The sequence below is a fragment of the Lissotriton helveticus genome, chromosome 11 (genome assembly GCF_964261635.1).
Source record: "Lissotriton helveticus chromosome 11, aLisHel1.1, whole genome shotgun sequence".
NCBI lineage: Eukaryota > Metazoa > Chordata > Amphibia > Caudata > Salamandridae > Lissotriton > Lissotriton helveticus.
Genome location: NC_136072.1, coordinates 110,730,546 through 110,751,279, shown reverse-complemented (window position 1 = coordinate 110,751,279; position 20,734 = coordinate 110,730,546). Strand labels below are relative to the sequence as shown.

The following is a 20,734-nucleotide window of genomic DNA, read 5'->3' as shown; positions in this document are numbered from 1 at the left end:
TTACGGAGTGACACTTGAAGGGTAGTCTTTTATGTATAAGAATGGGCGTACCCCTGGCATAGTTGCTATAGTTTGCAAAGAATCTGCTCGGGCCTCAGGAGGATGCGAACGGGCCTGATCACTGGCTGGAAGGCGCGTCTCCTGAAGAAATGCAATGTCCACTCCATGCCTAAGTTAGTAATGAACAACCTGACGCCTTTTGCGAGTGTTGTTTAAGCCCCTGACATTCCATGTAGCCAGCGTGATGGTCGAAGGGCCAGCATTGTAACCTATCTGTGTCATCTCAGCGAAGTGATCTGAGGAATAAATAGTAACCAAAATTCGTACCTGTCTGTTGTGACTACAATCAAATGAAACATAAAGTCAGTGCAATGCAAGAAGAACAAAACCCCTCCCACCTCCCCCCACCCAGTCTTCCCGCCCATTTGGAGAGGCAATACCATTGTTACCAAAACTGCCAATAGTACCAACAGCATCCTAAAGATAATGAAAAACAAACAAGTGGGGTACATTCTATCATCACCAATAGTTCTCTTGGTGTACACCAAAAAGGGGGGGGGGCAATCGCTATCCGACGGCCTCAACAACCCTATCAGAAATTATATGCAACATGGTAAATCCCAACGGTTACAACAAACAATCAACTGAGCGGCATAGCAAAAAGATTCAAGTGTCCATCAGTCCGCTGTGACCAGAATTCGAGAACAAATCCAAACTGACAGCCGAGCCACTGTGTGAGGGAGAGGTGGGGTCTGCCTCTGCGGGACGTTTGTGATTAAGTTTGTAATTGCGGCAGAATTCCTGAACTTCCGTAGGATTTTCAAAGAAACTGACACGTCCGTCTACCTCCACCCGCATTCTGGCAGGGTATAGCATACCATATTTCAACCCCAGATTCCTGAGTGCTGCCTTTACTCCTGAATACTTCCGTGTCGAATCTTGGACCAGAGCAGTGAAATCCAGATAGAGCGACAATTTGGAACCCTGCCAGGAGAGTTCGCCCCGCTCGCGAGCTAGTTGCAGCACCGCATCTTTGTCCCTGAAGTATATTATGCGTGCAATTATGGGCCTAGGCGGGCAACCTGGGTTAGGGCAAGGGCCGAGCAACCTATGGGCTCATTCCACCACAAAGCCAGGGGTGAAGGCCTCTTTCCCAAACAAGTCAGTCAATATTGATTCTACCAAATTGTCCATGCGCCGAGCCGCTGTGGATTCCGGCACTCCCATAAGGCGGATGTTGTTACGACGGCTTCGCGCTTCCAAATCTTTATTTTCCGTCGCCACTTCCTTTAGGATCCGTTCCATGCGGTCTACCCATTTCACAGATTGCGCCATTCATCCTCCAGGTCCGACGGTCGGGACTCCACCACGTCAAGGCGTCTATCATGCACCTGGATCTTAGCGCCCAGGTCTGCTATGTGCTTGTCCAAGGAGTCAAAACAGACACCCAGCGCCTTAAATCCTGCCCTCATTTCCAACAGCAGGGGATTCAAAAGTGTAGTATCGTCTGTTGCGAAAGGAGGGGGCTGACCACCCTCCGCCACGGTGGTAGGCTGGTCGTGGGTAGTCTCCACCAGTTTCTCAAACGGTAGTACTCGTTGCTTAGGGTCTTTGCGGCCCATGCCGCAGCTGTACTGGAAGGCGCAATAGAGGAGGTGAGAGTGTGTCCAGTGAGCAGTGCTGTAGATGAGATGCCACCAGGGAGAACTTCTATATCCAGCAGTGTGTGAAATCACCTTGCCGCAGTATCAATCAAACAACAGTCACAGCGGGACGCTGTATCTGAATAGACTGGGTGCAGAAAGAGCAAATATCATGTCCCCCAGCTCATGCAGTGAAGGAAGAGGGCATACACTACATGACAGTCTCAATGGTCTCAGGCAAGATGTGTGCAATCAAGGGTTAATGCATGCCAGATGGGGGCCTTATGATGGGAAAGTGCCAGTCTCTGGAGCTGCCCGTAGAGTCCAAGGGAACAAAGATTGCCTGTACAATGCTGTTGTGTCAGGCGGGGCTATGAGGGGAGGGGAGGCGCCGCACACTCTCAGGCGCCGGAGCGTTGCGATAATGTTGCCCCCGGGAGCGCCGCGGTAATGTCCCAACCAGGGCCAATGTCAGGGCCCACTGTGAATGGAGCAACTAGGCCGCCTCTTCGCCGCAGACTGCCCTCGCGGCTCCCGGGGGATAAATGCGGGTACCGGGCGGGAAGCCTAACAGATCCCCCGTCTCACGGGATGCCCGCTGTACACTTGAAGGAGCTCCGGCACACCGAGGCTCGTGCCGCGCTTACCGCACCGCCCCCACAGCGATCCCGGGCCTCCTCTTCACTCCGTCCCAGGCTCCGAGTTCATGGATTTTAACGCCGCCACCATTTTGAGGGTTGCTCCGGCCGGGAGCAGGATGGGCCCGAAGCATTCCCTGACCGCCAGTGCTGATTTGACACCACCATTGCCACCATTATTGTCCCTGGATGTTCACCCCGCGATTACGGGGTTTTGCGCCGCGTCTGGTGTCGGGAAGTGGTAGTACGGTTGCTGTGGCCGGGAGAGCTTCAGCTCCGAGCGGCCATCCCTTCACAGTGAAGCCACGCCCCCTGCTCTTCCTTTTCTTGACAGCTGCCTGGACCATTCTTCCAGGCTCAGGTCTCCTTGACTCTACTACTGGGCAGCTATGGACCTTGTGGACATACAGACCCATTCAGGTAACCCAACATTTCTGGGTGTGAGCTGAGCTCCACGTTCCTCCAGGCATTGTGCTCCAGATCATTCCCAAGCAAATAATCCACAGGCATGGCAGGGCTCACAGCTACCCAAAGAGAACCTGAGAGTCCTCCATTCAAAGGGATCCAGAGCCAGTGGTTAATAGCCCTCACAGTTGTCTACTACTACAGCTTCGTAGAATATACTAGGCATCACCTGCTCTGAGTTCTCCAGATGGCATCTGACAGTAATCATGCTGAGTCCTGTGTAACTCTCAGACTCCAACCTCTTTACATTGATGGTCACCTACTGCCTGTACTTGGAAGTATTACAAGGCATGTGGGCTATGGACGCCACATCTTTGCCACCTAGGGACACTAGGGTAACCAGAGCTGTCTCTCCCGCAATAACTGTGGCCATCTTCTCCCCAAGTGCTATATTGGTCAATCCCGGGGTAAGACAACCACTGGGGGGGGCTCTTGGCATCACCCTTGGTATGCCAACACTGGTAACACTTAGGCCAACGTATCAATGTTCGTACCTGCATATCCTTTTCTCTGGTCAGAATGGGGCTGGGTCCTTTTCCCCAGTAAGTTCGTTTGGGGGTCTTGAGAGAACTCCTTCCTAATTTTCTGGTAGAAACCCTAACCACCCTCTGGGTGTCCCCCAGAAGCTTTCTTGGTCACTCTGGTACTGACTCAGAAGTCTGTGACCTTAGAAGCTCCCTGGGTCAGTGAGCTTACTGTCCACTAGGTGCTGTCACAGGCTCTGTTAAACACGTATTGAGCATGTGCCCCCTCAAGATTCATCTGTACATCCCAACATATGTGTCAACTTTACTGACACTCACACAGCCATGCAGTGCCTTGCTAGAATATTCCAAGCATTTTACCCAAGAATGTTTTAGGAATATGTGGCTTTCCCTGAGCCTCTTACAGTACTTCCAAGGGGTCAATCCAAATTTAGCGACAAGAAGGGTGTCTGTCACCCTATCCCTCTTAGGATTTAAAGATTTATTGCAAGCATCCACGTTTTAAAATCGCATTAATAGTGCATTTCACGTAACATGTTTTAACAAGCTCCTCTCTGGGTCTGTAGGAAGATATCCATAAATCAGGTTGTTCACACACACACATAGCCATGAAACATTTCAGCCACTTGAAATTACAAAAGGAAAGCTCACCCGGTCTTTCTGTTTTGCCGGCTTGCCTGTCTGGTAAAATTCATATACAGTGAGTCCCCTTATTTTACTCCTCTCTAGTCTCTCTCGGTTTCCACTGCCAGAAGCAACATGGAGGGAAAGCTTGGGTGCCTCCTCTAAAGCACAGGAAGCATGACACTTAATATAGCACCATGAAAACTTGTGGGGATATACTGCGCAGATGCCAATGTCCTCTATGCCACCTGCAGCCCTTAAGCACCCCCTTTCACAACTTGTCATAGCCATTCAATCTTAGTGAAGAGATTGGAGAAGATAGGGGTGAAGGGACGGGCGCTGCAATGGCTACAGTCCTATCTAGCGGGGAGACAGCAGGTGGTAACCTTGGCACCGTTTTCCTCCAGCAAATCCCCGGTAGTCCATGGGGTGCCGCAGGGCTCTGCGATCAGCCCTATTCTTTTCATGTCTATCTGCAGCCCCTGTTCCCCATTATTAAATCGTTTGGAGTCGACCTAGTCAATTATGCCGACAATACACAACAGGCGTTCTCTTTTGAAGGAGAACATGCAGTATCCCTGGACACGTTAAAGCAGTGTATGCGTCGGACGGCTGGCTGGCTCCGAACAAATTCCTTACAGTTTAATGGTGGAACGACTGAGGTGGTGCACTGCTCCTCTGTCAGGATGTCTAAACATTTACCATTGGAGTTTAGGCTTACTCCTGATGAGGATCCGCTGACTCCGTTCAGCAAGGTACGCAATTTGGGGGTTCTGATCGATGACAATCTTCAGATGGAGTCACAGGCAAATAAGACCGCCAGTGTGTGCTTCTCCCTAATGCGTATGCTACGTCAGATACTCCCACTATTACCAAAAGAGTCACGCACCCTGGTAGTGAGAAGCACAGTGATAAACAGGTTGGACTATTGCAACTCCCTGTATTTGGGAGCTCCACGGTACATCATTCAGGGGTTGCAGAGAGTCCAATATGCAGCAGCAAAACTGGTGCTAAATAGGCAGCGTTGTTCATCTACTACCCTGGCCTTGAGAGATTTACACTGGCTGCCTATTAACCCCTTGCGTGCGTCGGACGGCTCACGGTGGGCGTGTGCGGAGGACGGCCGGGGGCCGTCCGAACCACGCCACGCCAACGCCAACGCCATAAATCACCCGCACCGCGGCGAAATTTTAGCCGCGGTCAAGGGGTTAAGGAACGGGTCCATTTTAAATCACTCTGCCTGGTGTTCAGAGCGGTGCACGAGTTGGTCCAGTCCCACTACAGGAAATATTCACCTGGTACCAGCCCAAGAGGCAGCTTCGCTCCTCTAGTGCCAATTTACTGACGATTCCCAGATTTAAACGTTCTAGGATGGGAGGGAGGGCACTTAATGTGGCTGGTGCCCGTCTATGGAACGAGCTACCCCAGAATATCAGACAAACTAACTCCTTGATTGAGTTTGGAAAGAGTCTTAAAACCTGGCTCTCTCCTAGGGTCTGACTTCTTTTTCTCTGATATTCTGATCTATTTATATTCTGGTCAATTTTCTTCAGTCTAAAGCGCCAGGATACCCGTAGGGTGACAGTCTGCGCTATATAAGAAACGCATTCATTCATTCATTCATTCAAGGGGTGGTGGTCAGTAAGGTTTGTTGACCCAACCCCCCCTTCCCCCTTGATGAAGTGTGAACGTGCAGGAATGCTTAGCTCCAGTCCCTGACTGATGTGAAGCCCCTTGCACTACATGGCTTGAACTCAGAGCGCCTAAGGGCTAACAGTCATCAGGCTGTGGAGTTTATCTTATGAGGCAACAGCTTTGCTGAGCTGATGACCTCACATGGATCAGGGCTGTGAGGTCGCCAGCTCAGCAAATAGTGATTAATGGCATCTGTCTGCTGGTAGATGTGCATGTGCAGTCATCAAAGGAGGTCCAGGAAGAAATACAGTGCGACTGAGAGCGAGCCGTTTTGAGTGCTGCCCTCAGTGGATTGTTCTTTCTTAGAAAAATTGTTTTAAGCTATTTAGGGAAACAGTAGAGAGGGTGTAGCCCCCAGAGCCCATTTGGGAACACCGCCCATGCCCCAATGTTATCCTATGATCGAGGTAGCAGTCACACTAGTGAAAAACAACATTTAGCGTTTTTTCACCACAAGAGCATGTACAACTTGTCTAACAAGACACTCTTAGGTCCTCAATGCAAGTGGCCTCGGAAAAGGGTAAGATTTTCCTGTACCACAGGGTTTTCAATACCAAGGGTCCTGGCAACTCAGAGTGGAGAAAAGTCAAGCCTTTATGAATTGGACACTGAGTATCCACTAAGCAATCAGGAATATCCAGGCAAACTGGTAATTCTAGGTTTCATTCCCAAGGATTTCAGCCTCTAATCTCTGGACAAATGTTAACAGACCTACACTATTAGCATGGTTCCAATGGGACTGGTTTGCTCTAAACAGCCCCAAAAGAATTAAGAGGCCACCCACAATGACGGCCTACATGGTTTCAATATTACTGCCCTCTGAGAGGACAACTTTTACAATCCTTCCCCTTTGATGTTTAAATAAAGCATCTATTGTCACATCAATGTAATTAGGAAGTTTAAATCCTTCTTTCTAAGTGGCCAGTCAGCTATAAAAAAAAGTATTCATCATGTGAGATCACCTTCTAGTACACAGTACTGAATTGCTATGTATCTTCTCCCAAACTAAATAGGTCAAGGATGGTTGGGCTTATGATTTTTTTTATATACATGTGGCAACTGGCATCCCCAAAAAACCTCCCCTATGTTTCCAAGGAGCCTGCATTTGTGTTTATGGGCCACCTCATAAAATTGCTTTGTACCAAATCACTATTTTAACCACTTGGTGATTTTAATATATGGGTTGACAATCCATCTCAAGCTTATGTATGTATGTTTCATTATGGAAAACATTAGACTTTAATGAATTATCGAGTCCACATTGCAACATGGAGGGTCGCAATATTGATACTTTAATATAAACCTACAACCATATTGACAATATCGGCTTCATTAAGTTGGCAAGGTAAGTAGAAGTAAAGATTGAAATGTAGATCTATACATCCTTCCATGTACTTGACAATATTTTCATAACTGATATTTATGGGGTAGATATTTGTGTAGGTTGGTATTTTTGTATTGGATGTAGAGACATACAACCAATTCCATTTTGTAGGACATACTCATAGCCTTCCTATCAGCAAAGGCCCTTCATTTTTCTGTGGTCCACAACATCTTCTTACTATGTCAGATCCCTTGACTACTCCTTGTGAAATTCAGAACCATGACCAGATGCTTAGTGCAGTCAGGTTTACCTGTAAGTCTAGTATCCAAGTATACACTATTAGGAACATATGGACCATTCTTGTCAAGCATCTTTCACTGAATGAGGAAAATATACAATGAGTGAGCCACCTCAGTGTTCTTTTCTCAAAATAATGAGAATGACAAAGCTGCTTCAATTGTTCCTGTTGAAATAAAAACATAACATGCTATTCCAAGTGGTTTGCTACCACACTATAAAGAAGAGGCAACACTACAAAGGATGGAGGGATGGAACCTGGCATGCTACTTATTTTACTAGATTTATCTGCAGTCATTGACAGCATCTAGTCCTACTTTATCAGACCTATAAATCAGGCAGAGGGCTTTAGATACTGGTATAGCCCTTGGCATTGGGCTACATAGCTAGCACTAATTATACACAATTGATTCCAAGAGTCAAGGATGAGGACTTTTTCCCATTCTATTTACCAGACCACCATTCTGTCAAAAGGTTTGAAATCACTGTCTAGCAATTTCTTAAAAATGAGCTTTACAAAGTCCATAATGTTGTCGAGTAAGAAAAAAAAGCATCTCTTTGCAGAATGAATGCTTGGCCACAATCAGTAGTCAGTGCCCCAACTCCATCGAGCACTGTTTTGAGAAACCTGTGCTTTCCTCTTGATCATCTCTCATAATGACCTTACATTGGAGTAGTGTCAAAAACTCGACTTCAACACAGTCAAATTAAATACAAATTGTTCTTTTTTCCCGCAGCAGATTGGTGGATACAGCTGTATGTGTTTCCTGAGTGATGGTTTATGACAAATTCCTTTATCTTTCAAAGCTAGTGTGGGTTTTGCACAGATTACAGAATGTTCAGATCAGTGCTGCACTTCAATTAAAAGTGAAGGATTATGATTACATTGTACAAACTTTTGTTCAACCTCATTGGCCTCCTGTAGTTTAACAGGCACAAGCATAAAGGTAGGATTTTGCGAGTCCTTAATTGCGATAATTAAGGAATTGCAATTAAGGACTCGCAAAATCCTATGCATGTAGGAATAGCTATAAAAAATAGCAATTCCTACATATTCCTTATTTGTGACTTGCAAATAAGGAATGGCTTCCCATTCATTCCTATGGGCCTACAGGCCCATAGGAATGAATGGGAAATTGCATGCGCAATTTGAAAGTACCAATAGTTACTCGCAAATTGCGCATGCAATTTCAAGGGTGCAAGGTTGACAAAAAGACACCCTGTGGCACCCCTTAAATTGATATGTGCACCCATGTTACGCACACACATTCCCCAAGGGCATGATTGTGTGTAACATGGGACTTTGAAAAATGCACTTTGGTGCTTTTTAGGCCTCGGCCTGCGTAGGCTGCGCTTGCGCAGTCTCGCCGGCGAGATCTCATGTTTCTCAGTGTGGGGCTTAAACCCGCCCCTCTTCTCCATTGGCTGGCTTCCTAAACGGAGGCAAGCCATTGGAGGAGAGGGTCATCTGTCCATTTAAGCCCTGTGTTTTTGGGATTCAGCTGTGTGTTTTTTAGTTTCTTTCTCTCATTCCAGCCAATGGGAAGAGGAGAGAAAGAAAAATACGCCCCCGAATCCGAAAATGACGGGGCGTTTCTCCGAGGCATTTCTTCTTGGCCTCGGAGAAAGAGGGTTGGTGTTATGGCGTGGTCCGCTTTCCAACCTAGGATGCGCCCAGCGCTTGAAGTCAGGAGAAAGAGGCGAAATATGCAAAGGAGGAATGAACCCTGCAGCTTTGCTGGTATCGGATGGCACTGTCGAGTCCAAACATCCGCCGACTCTAGACACCTCAACACAAATACATAACCCATGTGCAGCCCTTCCACCCATGCAGTACTGGCGATGCACCCCGTGCTCATGCACACCCTCGCTCTATTAGCGTAGTAGGGACATTCACAGACTACACCCTTCACCATCCTGGTCTGTGGCTTCTAATTCCGCCCACATCAAACAGATATGCTCCAACCCTTCGTACCCTCGCCAGGGGATCAGTAACCCTTCCCACTGCCTCCTCCTTCAAACACACCCAAACGCCCCCCAATCTCTCAATGGTCTGCACCTTCCAGCAGCCTTTCGAATGATGGAGTCTATATTCAGCTTTTTGCTCTTGCCCATGGCCTCCGCACGCGTGAGCGCTTCCGATTCCTTTGATGTGCCGCCGGCTCTGTTGTAACGATCACCCACAGCACTTACCGCGCGGCCTTTGCAACCATGTATTCTTTGAATGGAACTGGGTGGCGCTGTTAATGATTGGTCGAGTGTATAAAGAGGCGGGTTCCTTTCGAACTACAACTGTCTTGATTGGGTTCCCGAATACTTCGAAACATTCCACTGTACTTGGGAAAGGAACTCCTTCACGCGTGATACCTTTATGAGCATGTCGAAAAGGGACAGGACAAGGACACTGAAGAAAGATGCAGGAAGTGCAGGCTTATAGATAGATACAACCATTGGCAAAGTCACCAGGTCTCCCTTACGCGAGATTTTTGGATGTGGAATGTTTTTAAAACATTGCAGGAGCAGCGGTGTAACACTGCTTAATGCCAAGAAAAAAGCGCTATGACGCTGCCAGTATTAACTGCCTCACGTTTTTTTGTTGTTCTTTTTTTAAGTCGAGGCTGGGCTGTGCGGCTCTGCTATGGATGCTGTATCGAAGTATAGACTTGAAGCCCCGCCCACTCTCCACCCATATTTGTCATAGCCCTTGGTGAAGGCTGGCTTCTGATTCGCTAATAGACTTGTTAGTGCTCAGGAGAGAACAGCGCGAGATCGGCAAACGCACACGCCTGGGCCATCTTAATTAGCGCCATTAATTATTTAATTTAATTTTGTCCCTGTTTATTCTTCTGTGACCACGGCATGCGAGCCACCGTGCACGGCCAGGCCATTTAAATTGAAGTCGTACTCCGAGATCGCTTACCGAAATGTGCAGTATTATCCGAGATGTATTCATCCGGTTCGCCCCACCACCCCTTCACAACACGCAGTGGGCGTCACAACAGTTGCCAACTAAATGAGCAAAGCATTAGCAAAGCCAATCATTCTGTGTGTGGGGGGCTCTGTGTGTGTGTGTGTGTGGGGGGCTCCGTGTGTGGGGGGCTCTGTGTGTGGGGGGGCTCTGTGTGTGTGGGGGGGCTCTGTGTGTGGCTCTGTGTGTAGCTCTCTGTGTGTGTGGCTCTGTGTGTGTGGGGCTCTGTGTGCAGGGCTCTGTGTGTGTGTGTGCGGCTGTGTGTGTGTGGGTGCAAATGCAATAGGTCTCACATTTGTGAGAGATTAAGCTATTACTCTCTACTACTCTCTAATGCTTACCTATTGCCATTGCAAATGACAATACAATATATTTATCGGTTTAAAAAAAAAAACAATAAATGGAAAAAATGACATTTGCAATGCCAATAGCTCGAACTTTAACAAAGACGAGACCATTGCATTGTAAATGCTTGTTTTCAAAGAAATCACAATTTACCATCACCTTTCATTTAATAGTAAATTGCGATTCTTTAATTGCGAAATCACAATTTTTTTTACTTTATTGCATTGCATTTAAGAAATAGCTAAAAATTGCGATTTCTTAAATTGCGATGGGCAAGTTGTTTCATGCATCGCAAAAGCTAACTTTGCGATCGCAAATGGGACGATTTATGCAAAATGCACAGTTTGTGATCGCAAAAAGCTTTGATGCATGTGCCTGCAAGTCCCTCCACTTTGCGCCAATAACCTTCTGTGGCACTGCACCAGAACTGCTGGAAGTCAAACTCTTCAAATATTCAACTTTTTGCAGCTTGTGGTCCTCCGCCCATCTCTTCCCTGACATCTTGCTTCTGTCTGGAGAGGGCTGTGGTGGCACTTTTTGTATCTAAGCTACCAGAGCAGGGAACAATCTACATTTATTTTTGATAAGCCAGAAAAAGCCTCTGTTGGTCTTTAGAGCTTTGAAAAAACGTTCAATAACCCTTTAATCTCACCCCTCTGGAGTTGTTATGATTCTTATGTATGCCTGTCCACATCCTAAAGTACAGTGAGAGTTTTTCAGGCGCAGTAGGTAGTTTCTTATGAATACTACAGAATAATGACAAACAAATGAAAAATAAATAATGTATCATGTAAAACAGGATAACAGTTCTGAAGAATGTATCACCTTTTGTGGTCTAGTGCGAAAACATTTTGTAGTTACCTCTATGTATGATAATTCTGCCACATACACCTTGTAGTAATGAGTGTTATTACTTTCTTTGTTGTATTTTGCAACCATTTTATCAGCTAGTGGTTCGTAGAAAGCAGGATCTTTGCACAAACAGGAGCACTGTTTACGTTTTGAGGAATTTAAAGATAGCGCATCTGTGGAGGAGGAAAAAACAATTATTATTTTCTCAGCTGTAGTACACATGCTACATGATGCCAATGTGTATAGTTGGCATTACAATACATGCATTTCTCATGTATAGATTATGCTACAATGGCAAAAAGGTAAAGATATAGCAGTCAGCGGAGTTAGATTTTAGTTCACATGTTAAGTTACTAAACATCATATTTACTGTTTATTGAGATGTGAGATCTTTTTTTTTAATCCACAACCATCTCAAAATGGCGTTCATGGTCAATGGCATACACGCAGGCGACATCTTGAAATGGAACGGTTAAGAGAGTACATCACGCAGTGACAGGGGTTTACCTCTCTTTAATGTATCCACCATAACAGCGCAGCTGGCACTAGGCAAGGTACTTTCCAACTGCTCCCTGGATGTCAGGGCATAACACATTCCATATGATGCACTCAACATTTCAAGGATTACATCACCCATAAAGAGGCATAACATAGAATATACATAGGTCATAACACACATCCCCAATAAAGCAAATCTGAACATAGTGTTAATATGAAAAAGAAAACAAACAAAAGAAAATTGCAAGTAAGTTGCACGAATAGCACACTACAGTTTACACTTGCACTTCGTATAAAAGTATGAAACTGTGTGCGAACAAAATTTACACAATATACCTCAACTCAGAATTACACTGGTATTTCTCTTAGCAGTACAATCAATTAACAAAATAGTTCCGGAAATAGGTAAGGCTCCTCCTGTTCCTGACTCTAACACGAGGTGAATCCAACAATGACTTTTGCTCACCATCCACACATGGCTTGGAAATCTCTGATTCACTAACAGTCTGATCCACTTGTGAAAGACCTTTCTCAAAGTGTGACATACTCCACACCTCCATTCTCCAAAACTACCACATTCTTTTTTACCTCAGTTGTAAGGAATGGTCCCACAAACTTGGATTCCCCTTTTGCAGCCCACCTCGTTTTTTTCGCATACACTCATTCACCAATTTTCAAAACCTTGTGAACGGCTACGCGTTTGGCATAACACTCCTTGTATTTATTTTGATACGCAGCCCAATTGCCAACATGGGACTTCACTCTTTCCTACTTCCACTCCAACCACATGAGATTGAGTTTGGACTCAGCCACCCTTCCCTCTAAACATTGAAAAGGTGCTAGGAGTGGAGCGATGTGCTTACAGTGTTTCTCTCAACATTTTCCTGGGAGATTTTCTCACCCTTACAACTGCCTGAGAACAATCCCTCGCCTGGCCATTTATCTTCTCCACAAGGCTATTGGCCTGGGGAGCATATAATGCAGTGCGGCAGCGCTCAATAGACAATTCAGTCAAAAAGCTCTTCATTTCATCAGATACAAACTGAACACCATTATCAGTGCTAATTGTCTTAGAAAATCCATCACATCTAAATACATCCTTCAAAAATTCCAACCCACTTTCTGTAGTTATGGAGCCGTGCAACTAGCTTTTACCCAATTGGGACATATAGTCTACTTATACAAAAACATACCTTTCATTTAGAGACAACAGATTAAAGGGGCCACAATATCCAAGCCAAGCTTACACTAGGGCTCAGGGGTCAGTCACCTCCAAAGGAGACAACGGTACAGCTCGCACCACCTTGGATTTATTGCTGTTCGCGATCATCCAACAATATCTTACAAGCACTTTGTCTGTCCGGACCAGGCCACTAGTAACTCTCCCTGATGATCGCCCTGGGGAGATTCCTTCCAAGGTGTTCTTCATAGGCCAAATTCATTATTTTCATCCTCAATCCACTAGGTGGAATCAACCGGTTCACTCTGAACAACATGTTATCAAAGATGCTCAATTCCTGCCTCACCTCTCAAAACCTCTTCCCCTCTTTGGACATTTACATACACTCAGGCCAACCTTCAACCACATATTTCTTCACTTCACCAAACAGTGTCCCTGTTACACTCCTCCTTCCATTCTGTTTCATTCATGACCGACTCCTTCAGCCACATGACTAGAACTTCCATCTCAGGAAATATTTGCTCTTTCAAAGGGCTTCTGGAAAGGCAATCAGCCGCTGCATTGCAAATCCCTGGTAGATATTCCACCTTGAAATTATATTCGAATACACCCTCCAGTCATCTCTTGATCCTGGGAGTTGCCCTTCCAGTACCCTTGCACATAAACACTTGGACCAAAGGCTTGTGGCCAGATCTTAACGTAAAAGCAAACCCCGCAGATAATGTTTTAAATTCTAGATGACCCAGACACACACAAATGCTTCATGAGCAATGACAGAGTATCTTTCTTCTACCTCTTTAAGAGAGCCTGAAGCAAATACTATAACTTTCTCTTCACCATTAACAATTTGAGCAAATACTTCTCCCAGTTCCTTGAGACTCACATAAGTTGTTAAAATTGTTCTCTTTGTCACATCAAAATGTCCCACTTGGCATACTCCCAATCTCCAATTTTATCTTAGATAAAGCTCTTTCACATTCATGCTCAAATGTGTCCCCTTCTTTAAGTAACCGTCTCAAAGGCATCATAATGGAAGCAAAACCCTGAACAAATTTAGAATAGTAGTCAGTCAATCCAAACTTAGCTTATCCAAAACTTGTATTACACTGGCATCATGACTTGTCCTGTCTTTGCCAAAAACAATAATATCATCTTGGAAGAACAAAAATTACTGACCCCTTCAAGGACTCTCTTCATCAATCTTTGGAAACAAGCAGCTGCGGGGGCTAAACCGAAAGGCAACCTTTTGAATCTGAAAACCCTTAGGGTGCAACAAATGAGTGGGGTCACACGACTCTTCATGCAGCTTCGCCAGGTGATACGCCACAGATGGATGGATGACGTTACAACGCATACCTTTACAACGCCTACCATTACCACGCAATTTTTACAACGCAGGATCCATTACAACGAAGTACCATTACAACGCATGTATTTACAACGCATGTACCTTTACAACGCATACCATTACAACGTAATTATTGGTAAGTTTATAATATTTTTTTTAATGTAAATTAATTAAAATTAATATAATTTAATTTAATTAATTTTATTTAATTTTATTTAATTTAATTTAATCAATTTAATTTAATGTAATTTAAATGTAATTGTACTTAATTTTTACCCTGTACCCCTTTACCCAAAAACCCAAAACTGACCCTGAACCCTAAAAATACCCCTTTACCCAAAAACCCAAAACTGACCCTGAACCCTAAAAATACCCCTTTACCCAAAAACCCAAAACTGACCCTGAACCCTAAAAATACCCCTTTACCCAAAAACCCAAAACTGACCCTGAACCCTAAAAATACCCTTTTACCCAAAAACCCAAAACTGACCCTGAACCCTAAAAATACCCCTATACCCAAAAACCCAAAACTGACCCTGAACCCTAAAAATACCCCTTTACCCAAAAACCCAAAACTGACCCTGAACCCTAAAAATACCCCTTTACCCAAAAACCCAAAACTGACCCTGAACCCTAAAAATACCCCTTTACCCAAAAACCCAAAACTGACCCTGAACCCTAAAAATACCCTTTTACCCAAAAACCCAAAACTGACCCTGAACCCTAAAAATACCCTTTCACCCAAAAACCCAAAACTGACCCTGAACCCTAAAAATACCCCTTTACCCAAAAACCCAAAACTGACCCTGAACCCTAAAAATACCCCTTTACCCAAAAACCCAAACTTATAATATTTTTTTAAAAATTATATACTTACCAATACTTACGTTGTAATGGTATGCGTTGTAAAGGTACCTGCGTTGTAAATACATGCGTTGTAATGGTACTTCATTGTAATGGATCCTGCGTTGTAAAAATTGCGTGGTAATGGTAGGTCGTTGTAAAAGTTGCGTGGTAAAGGTTGTATACCACCACAGATAGGTACATGACACTGAAAACATTAGCCCCCATTAAGTAAAGATAGTGTTTCCGTTATTCTTGGGAGAGGCTGACGGTCTACCCAGATACACTGGTTTAGCTCCCTGAGGCTCACACACATCCTCACTTTGGTCCCCTTAGGTGCAAGGATCACAGGGGCCAACCACTCTAACAACTCAATCTCTTCCTCCACCTCTAATGCTTTTAGTTTATCAAACTATGTGGAGAAGTGTGGCTCACTGGTTAGAGGAGGCAGACCTGGAAGCAGAGGTCAGCCCGGGACCAGGGTTCAATTCCCGGCTCGGCGGCGTCTTGAGTCCTAAAATGTCCATGGACTCGACAATTCTCGCTCCGGTGCCTACTCGATTCACGGGTTCACACTCTGCGACTCTGGGCAATAGCTTGCTTAATCTCCACAACGGCCCATCGCGGCGGGGTGCCTGGCTTTAACCTTGCGGATACCCTGCCTGGGTTATCTCACAGGGGAATACCAGGACGGGTTCCCTAAGCAAGCGCTTAGAAACCGCTTGGTGATTTGCGCTATATAAATTCCTGTACATTTACATTTACATTTACAAACTCATCCTTTAAGGGACCCATAAGTAGATCAGGGACTTTCCGCACCTTATGGACTACCGGCCTGGCATTTGAGTATGATCTTACGTTCAAAGCCTATCAGAAGACCCAGGCCTTCCTTAAAAACTTCAGGGTAATCCCTAATTAGGTCCTCATCATCCCCCAAATTCTCTATGAGCATAACTTGCTCAGTGGCAGTAGGTTTGAGTGTGATCCCTAAATTCTTTTGGTGGAGTAAATCGAACAGGTTATCACCCCGCCTAGGCACATAAACTTTCCCTACTGTTTCACAACTCTTGAAATTGACATTCATTATGGTGGAACCAATCAGATCAATCTTGATACCACCGTAACCCCCAGGATAGATGTCAGGAGCACACAACTCTATGTTGTCCTTGTCAAAAATGGTCTCCCAGTTCTTATCGCTTATTAAAGTTATAGGAGATCCAGAATCAGCCAAAATAGTTGCACCCTTTCCATCCACTGTTAATTGGCACTTTGGCATTATCACACGACAAGTGCCCACATCACCTTCAATCAGATTCACTCCTAAATCCTCCATTTGCCATACACACAAAACTGCATGCTGATGTGCACTAGGTTGCTCATCTATGGTCTGCACCTTGGTATTTTTGCACACCCTTTGCACACCCTTTGCACACCCTTGCACACCCTTGCCAGGTGTCCTTTCTTACCAAAACCTCTACAGGTAAAGTTTCTAGCTTAACAACTGGGGCTGTTTGAAAGATGGTAGGAATTACCACATTCATAGCATTTCATCTTAACAACATCTTTTCAACCTTTGCATGTAGTCCCCTTGCCATTAACACTAACCACATTTCCTTTAACATTAGCACTCCCTTTAGAATTAGCACCAGCCACTTTGCATGGTTTCCATTCATCTTTTTCTTCACTTTTAACACTATGGTGGGCCACTCTCTCTGTCGTACTGGCAGGTTTCTCCCACATTTCCTTAACCCACCCTGTGGTGTGCTACATCCTTTGAACTATGTTCACCGCACCTTTCAAAGATGTATTTTTCATCAGTAAAGATATCACAAGTATAGTCAGTGCAACACACTAGTTGGTGCCTGATTAAAAAATCTGTAAGGCCCCCAAATTCACAAGTGAGCACCAAACTCTTTAGTGACGCTCTATAATTTCCAACTTTTTCTGTCTTGTTCTGCACTCTTGTAAAAATTATGCCTCTCCATGACTATGTTGATTCTCGGGCCGAAGTGCTTCACCAACATAGCCATGGACATTTCCAGTATGTCACTGGAATCGCCCTCAGCATTCCCTACCGGTATCTCATCCAAACTATTGTAGATCTTCTGACCTTCAATTCCAAGATTGTGCAATAAAACACCCTGTTTCCTTGCCAGAGACATTTTCCCTCCCTGTTGTGATTAAATAGGAATCAAATAGTTTCTTCCATTTCCTCCATGGCAAAATTTGCCACCAGCCTCAGGAACAAATTGCAGAGGAGAGGGCATGTTTCCAGCTGCCATTGTTTCAGACTTGGCATACAACAAACTATGAGAAAAAGAATGAATTAATAAAACAATCTAAAACAACCAGCTAAAATAATGAAAAATCCCCTCCGCTGCGGGGGTAATTCCCCCACGGCGGGGGGGAAGGGGGACTGCGGCGCAGCGGTGCTCGTGAAGAGCCCAGCTCGTCATGAGTCACAGTAGAGCTGTGCTCATGACGAGCTGGGCTCGTCACGACTACGCCCACTGATTAATTCTCCCGCACAGGCGGGGAATCAATCGCGTGTGGGCGGACCGCGGCAGTTATGACGAGCCCAGCTCCACTGTGACTCATGACGAGCTTGGCTCGTCATGAGCATGGAAGAGGTTAACATAAATAGCTCATACAATAGACTAAAATAACTTTCCACTGGTGTCTTTAATATGTTGCTACTCCGTTTTGTTGCAGGGATTCTGCTCAGAAACAGAACTATGCCTGGGTCTACAGGTCATCGGATTGTAGGGACTGAGTACCATACCACATAATTACATATGGGCACAAATCCGACTAGCTTATAGTGGCTCACTTGCTCTCCTAACCTTTCCAGAGAAACAAGTGATTTGGCACCCCAAAACACAACATTATAGACCCTCTCAGGGATCAGGGTAGTAGGTCATCACCTTTAGTTCTCTCACTCATGCATGTCCACAATGAATGAAAAAGAGACAAGAAAAAAAGCATACAATGTTTATTGAAACTATCGTGCTCTAGTATTTAACAATTGTGCTGCAATTAAAGAGCATGTTCAGGTCAAGAATGTTATTAGCATAATTAATAGACCATACACAATAAAACGCCCTGTCATATTGACTGCCAGATCTAACTAAGCCTAGCCTCACTATGTATGCAAGTTGATATATTATAGATCTCTGGGATTAGTTCCTAACCCCATACCTGACATACATAGGTTGCTGTTCTCATTCTCAGCTGGTGCAACTCTCTCGTCTCAGGACCTTTGCTCTGCGAGAATGTCTTTCCTCGATTTTCAGAATGACAAATCACGGATTATATGAGAAGAATTGTATGTTCAGAACAGCAGCTGGATTTCTCTATTACGTCTAAGTGTTAGAGTACGACCGCAGAGAACAACAGGGAACAGGGTTGTTTGACCTTGTATGTGATGAATCCCAGAAGAAGAAAAAAATACCACAACATGCGCAGTCTATTTCTAAAATAACAATGTGGCACAAAAACAACTTATGGCAACTCTTCACTAAGCTTCCATTCCAGAATGAATGGTAGCATAACTAAATAGTTAACTTTGTGCTTACAGATTCAACATACTCATCATAGTGCCTTAAAGTTCTCCTGAGGTAAGACTTCAATGTGTTCCACTGCAGAACAGCTACAAGTCTGAGGGATTGCTTCAAAATTACTCCAAATGCCAAACACAATCTTTGGCTCACGTTGCTTGGTTCGTCAACTTTGCAACACTAGAGCGCATCTCAAATGCGCCACATTTACAATTCTTTTCAGTTCAAAGTAAAGTTTATTGAAAGTTTTAAACAGTCGTATATACAATATAATGAAATAAAGACATTAGATTATACAAAAAATAAAAAAGGAAAAAGAAAGTAAAAAAGAAGAAAATAATCTACTTTTGATTCTCATTATTACACATTTACAATTCTAATACTGCTTCCTTTGTTGTGACCACCAGAGCACGTCTACACTCCCCGCTGCCTACGCTGACACGGAACACAAATATTGCAGTTTGGGCATGTTTAATGTCTGTGTTACCCTCCAATTCATGAGAACCTGAATGCGCTCCTCCTGCCGGCTTCATCCAAATTTCTGGAATAGTGCTGCACTACGTCTCGTACAAGTGCTGGGGTAATGCACCAGGCCTCGCGTCAATGACAGATTCCAGGACTAACAACAGGCACGCGTACACCAAACAGGCACAATTAGCCCCCTGGTTACAAGAGGTGTTGCTAACCGTAAGATAACGCATAGGAACCAATCCCGCAAAGATTAAAAAATAGTCCTTAATCTTTTCTAGAGGAGGTGTTTGCCACAGCAGCACACTCACCCTTATGGCTCAGTTCTTCTATTTTCAGCACAAGCACAAAAACAATATCACCTCAGACAGGGTTCATGGTGGATGCTTGCAACTACGCGCCAGTGTTAAGAGAGCACGTCACATGGTGGCACAGGTTGAATTCTCTTTAATGCATCCTTCAGAAAAGTGTTGCCAGCACTGGGCTAGCTTCTCTCGAGCTGCTTGCAGGACGTCAGAGCATAACATAGTGCATATGATGCACTTAACACTTCAATGGTTACATCACCCATAAAGAATATACATAGTCCATAACAGAAACAACGCCATACCTGTGTTGAGGATACAGTTATAACTGTACAGTTTGACTCTCCTCCAAGGCAAACTCAGATAGAGGATAACTTTGCACTGTCCATAAATCTGGAAATAAAGGTTTGGCAAGTTAGGCATAGAACATAAATATTTTCTTTGGATTTTGAACAGCATTATTTTTTAGTTTTTTGATATGTACTATTATAACATATTTTGGCATTATTTTTGTACATCACTCTCTAGAGACCTGCATATATGGGTCTACATTTTCCAAGGCGTTGGCAATATTTTATTTTTACATGCTGTGAATGTTTTATTTTTAATTTTGTTATATGGTTTTGAAGATTTTAAAGTAATACTGTAGTCATTGATTGCATGAACAGTTTTAAAATAAGCAACCTGCTAGCTTGCATTCTCTTTTTGTTCTTCAGAAGAGCTAAATGGGTGTGCCTTTGATGTATGTGTATGTATGTGTATGCTACAGTGATGGATATCTCCAGAAAGTGGTGTGTTCATTGTATTCTTGCGTACTGTAGGAAATGTTGCCAAGTACATATTTAAAACATTTTCTCGCCTAGCTCCGACGTTGTAGGCATATTTTTTTATACTAACTAAGAGATTCCTCTATATGTTACCGGCAAGGCCACATTTTAGTTCAATACCCAAGAACCAGGAAGAGGAAACTACTCTCAGTTTGTGATGAATTTGATTTCACAGCAGACCCAGCAGCATTACTTGCACTTTAAGTGAACAGCGCTTTGAAATATGTGGCACTATAACAAATTGATTACGTGGTTTTGAGATTGTATGGATTTTTTAAAAACATTCCAAGGAACTATGTTGAATTAGTGACAGAAATCGCACACAGTACTCAGAGTATACGGTTGTGTTGTTATTATTTTACAGTGGTTTGT

The 20,734-nt window shown here is 44.3% G+C and overlaps 1 protein-coding gene across 1 annotated transcript in view; it reads right to left on the bottom strand.

Annotated features, from left to right (window-relative positions):
• LOC144790678 (fetuin-B-like) overlaps positions 1–20,734 on the bottom strand; it is a 217,393-nt gene that overhangs the window by 147,665 nt on the left and 48,994 nt on the right. Inside the window, exons 3-4 of the mRNA XM_078665403.1 lie at positions 19,841–19,928; positions 11,346–11,509 (exon numbers count right to left, since the gene is read on the bottom strand). Coding sequence (XP_078521529.1) covers positions 11,346–11,509; positions 19,841–19,928 — 252 coding nt within the window. The remainder of the gene's footprint in view (positions 1–11,345; positions 11,510–19,840; positions 19,929–20,734) is intronic.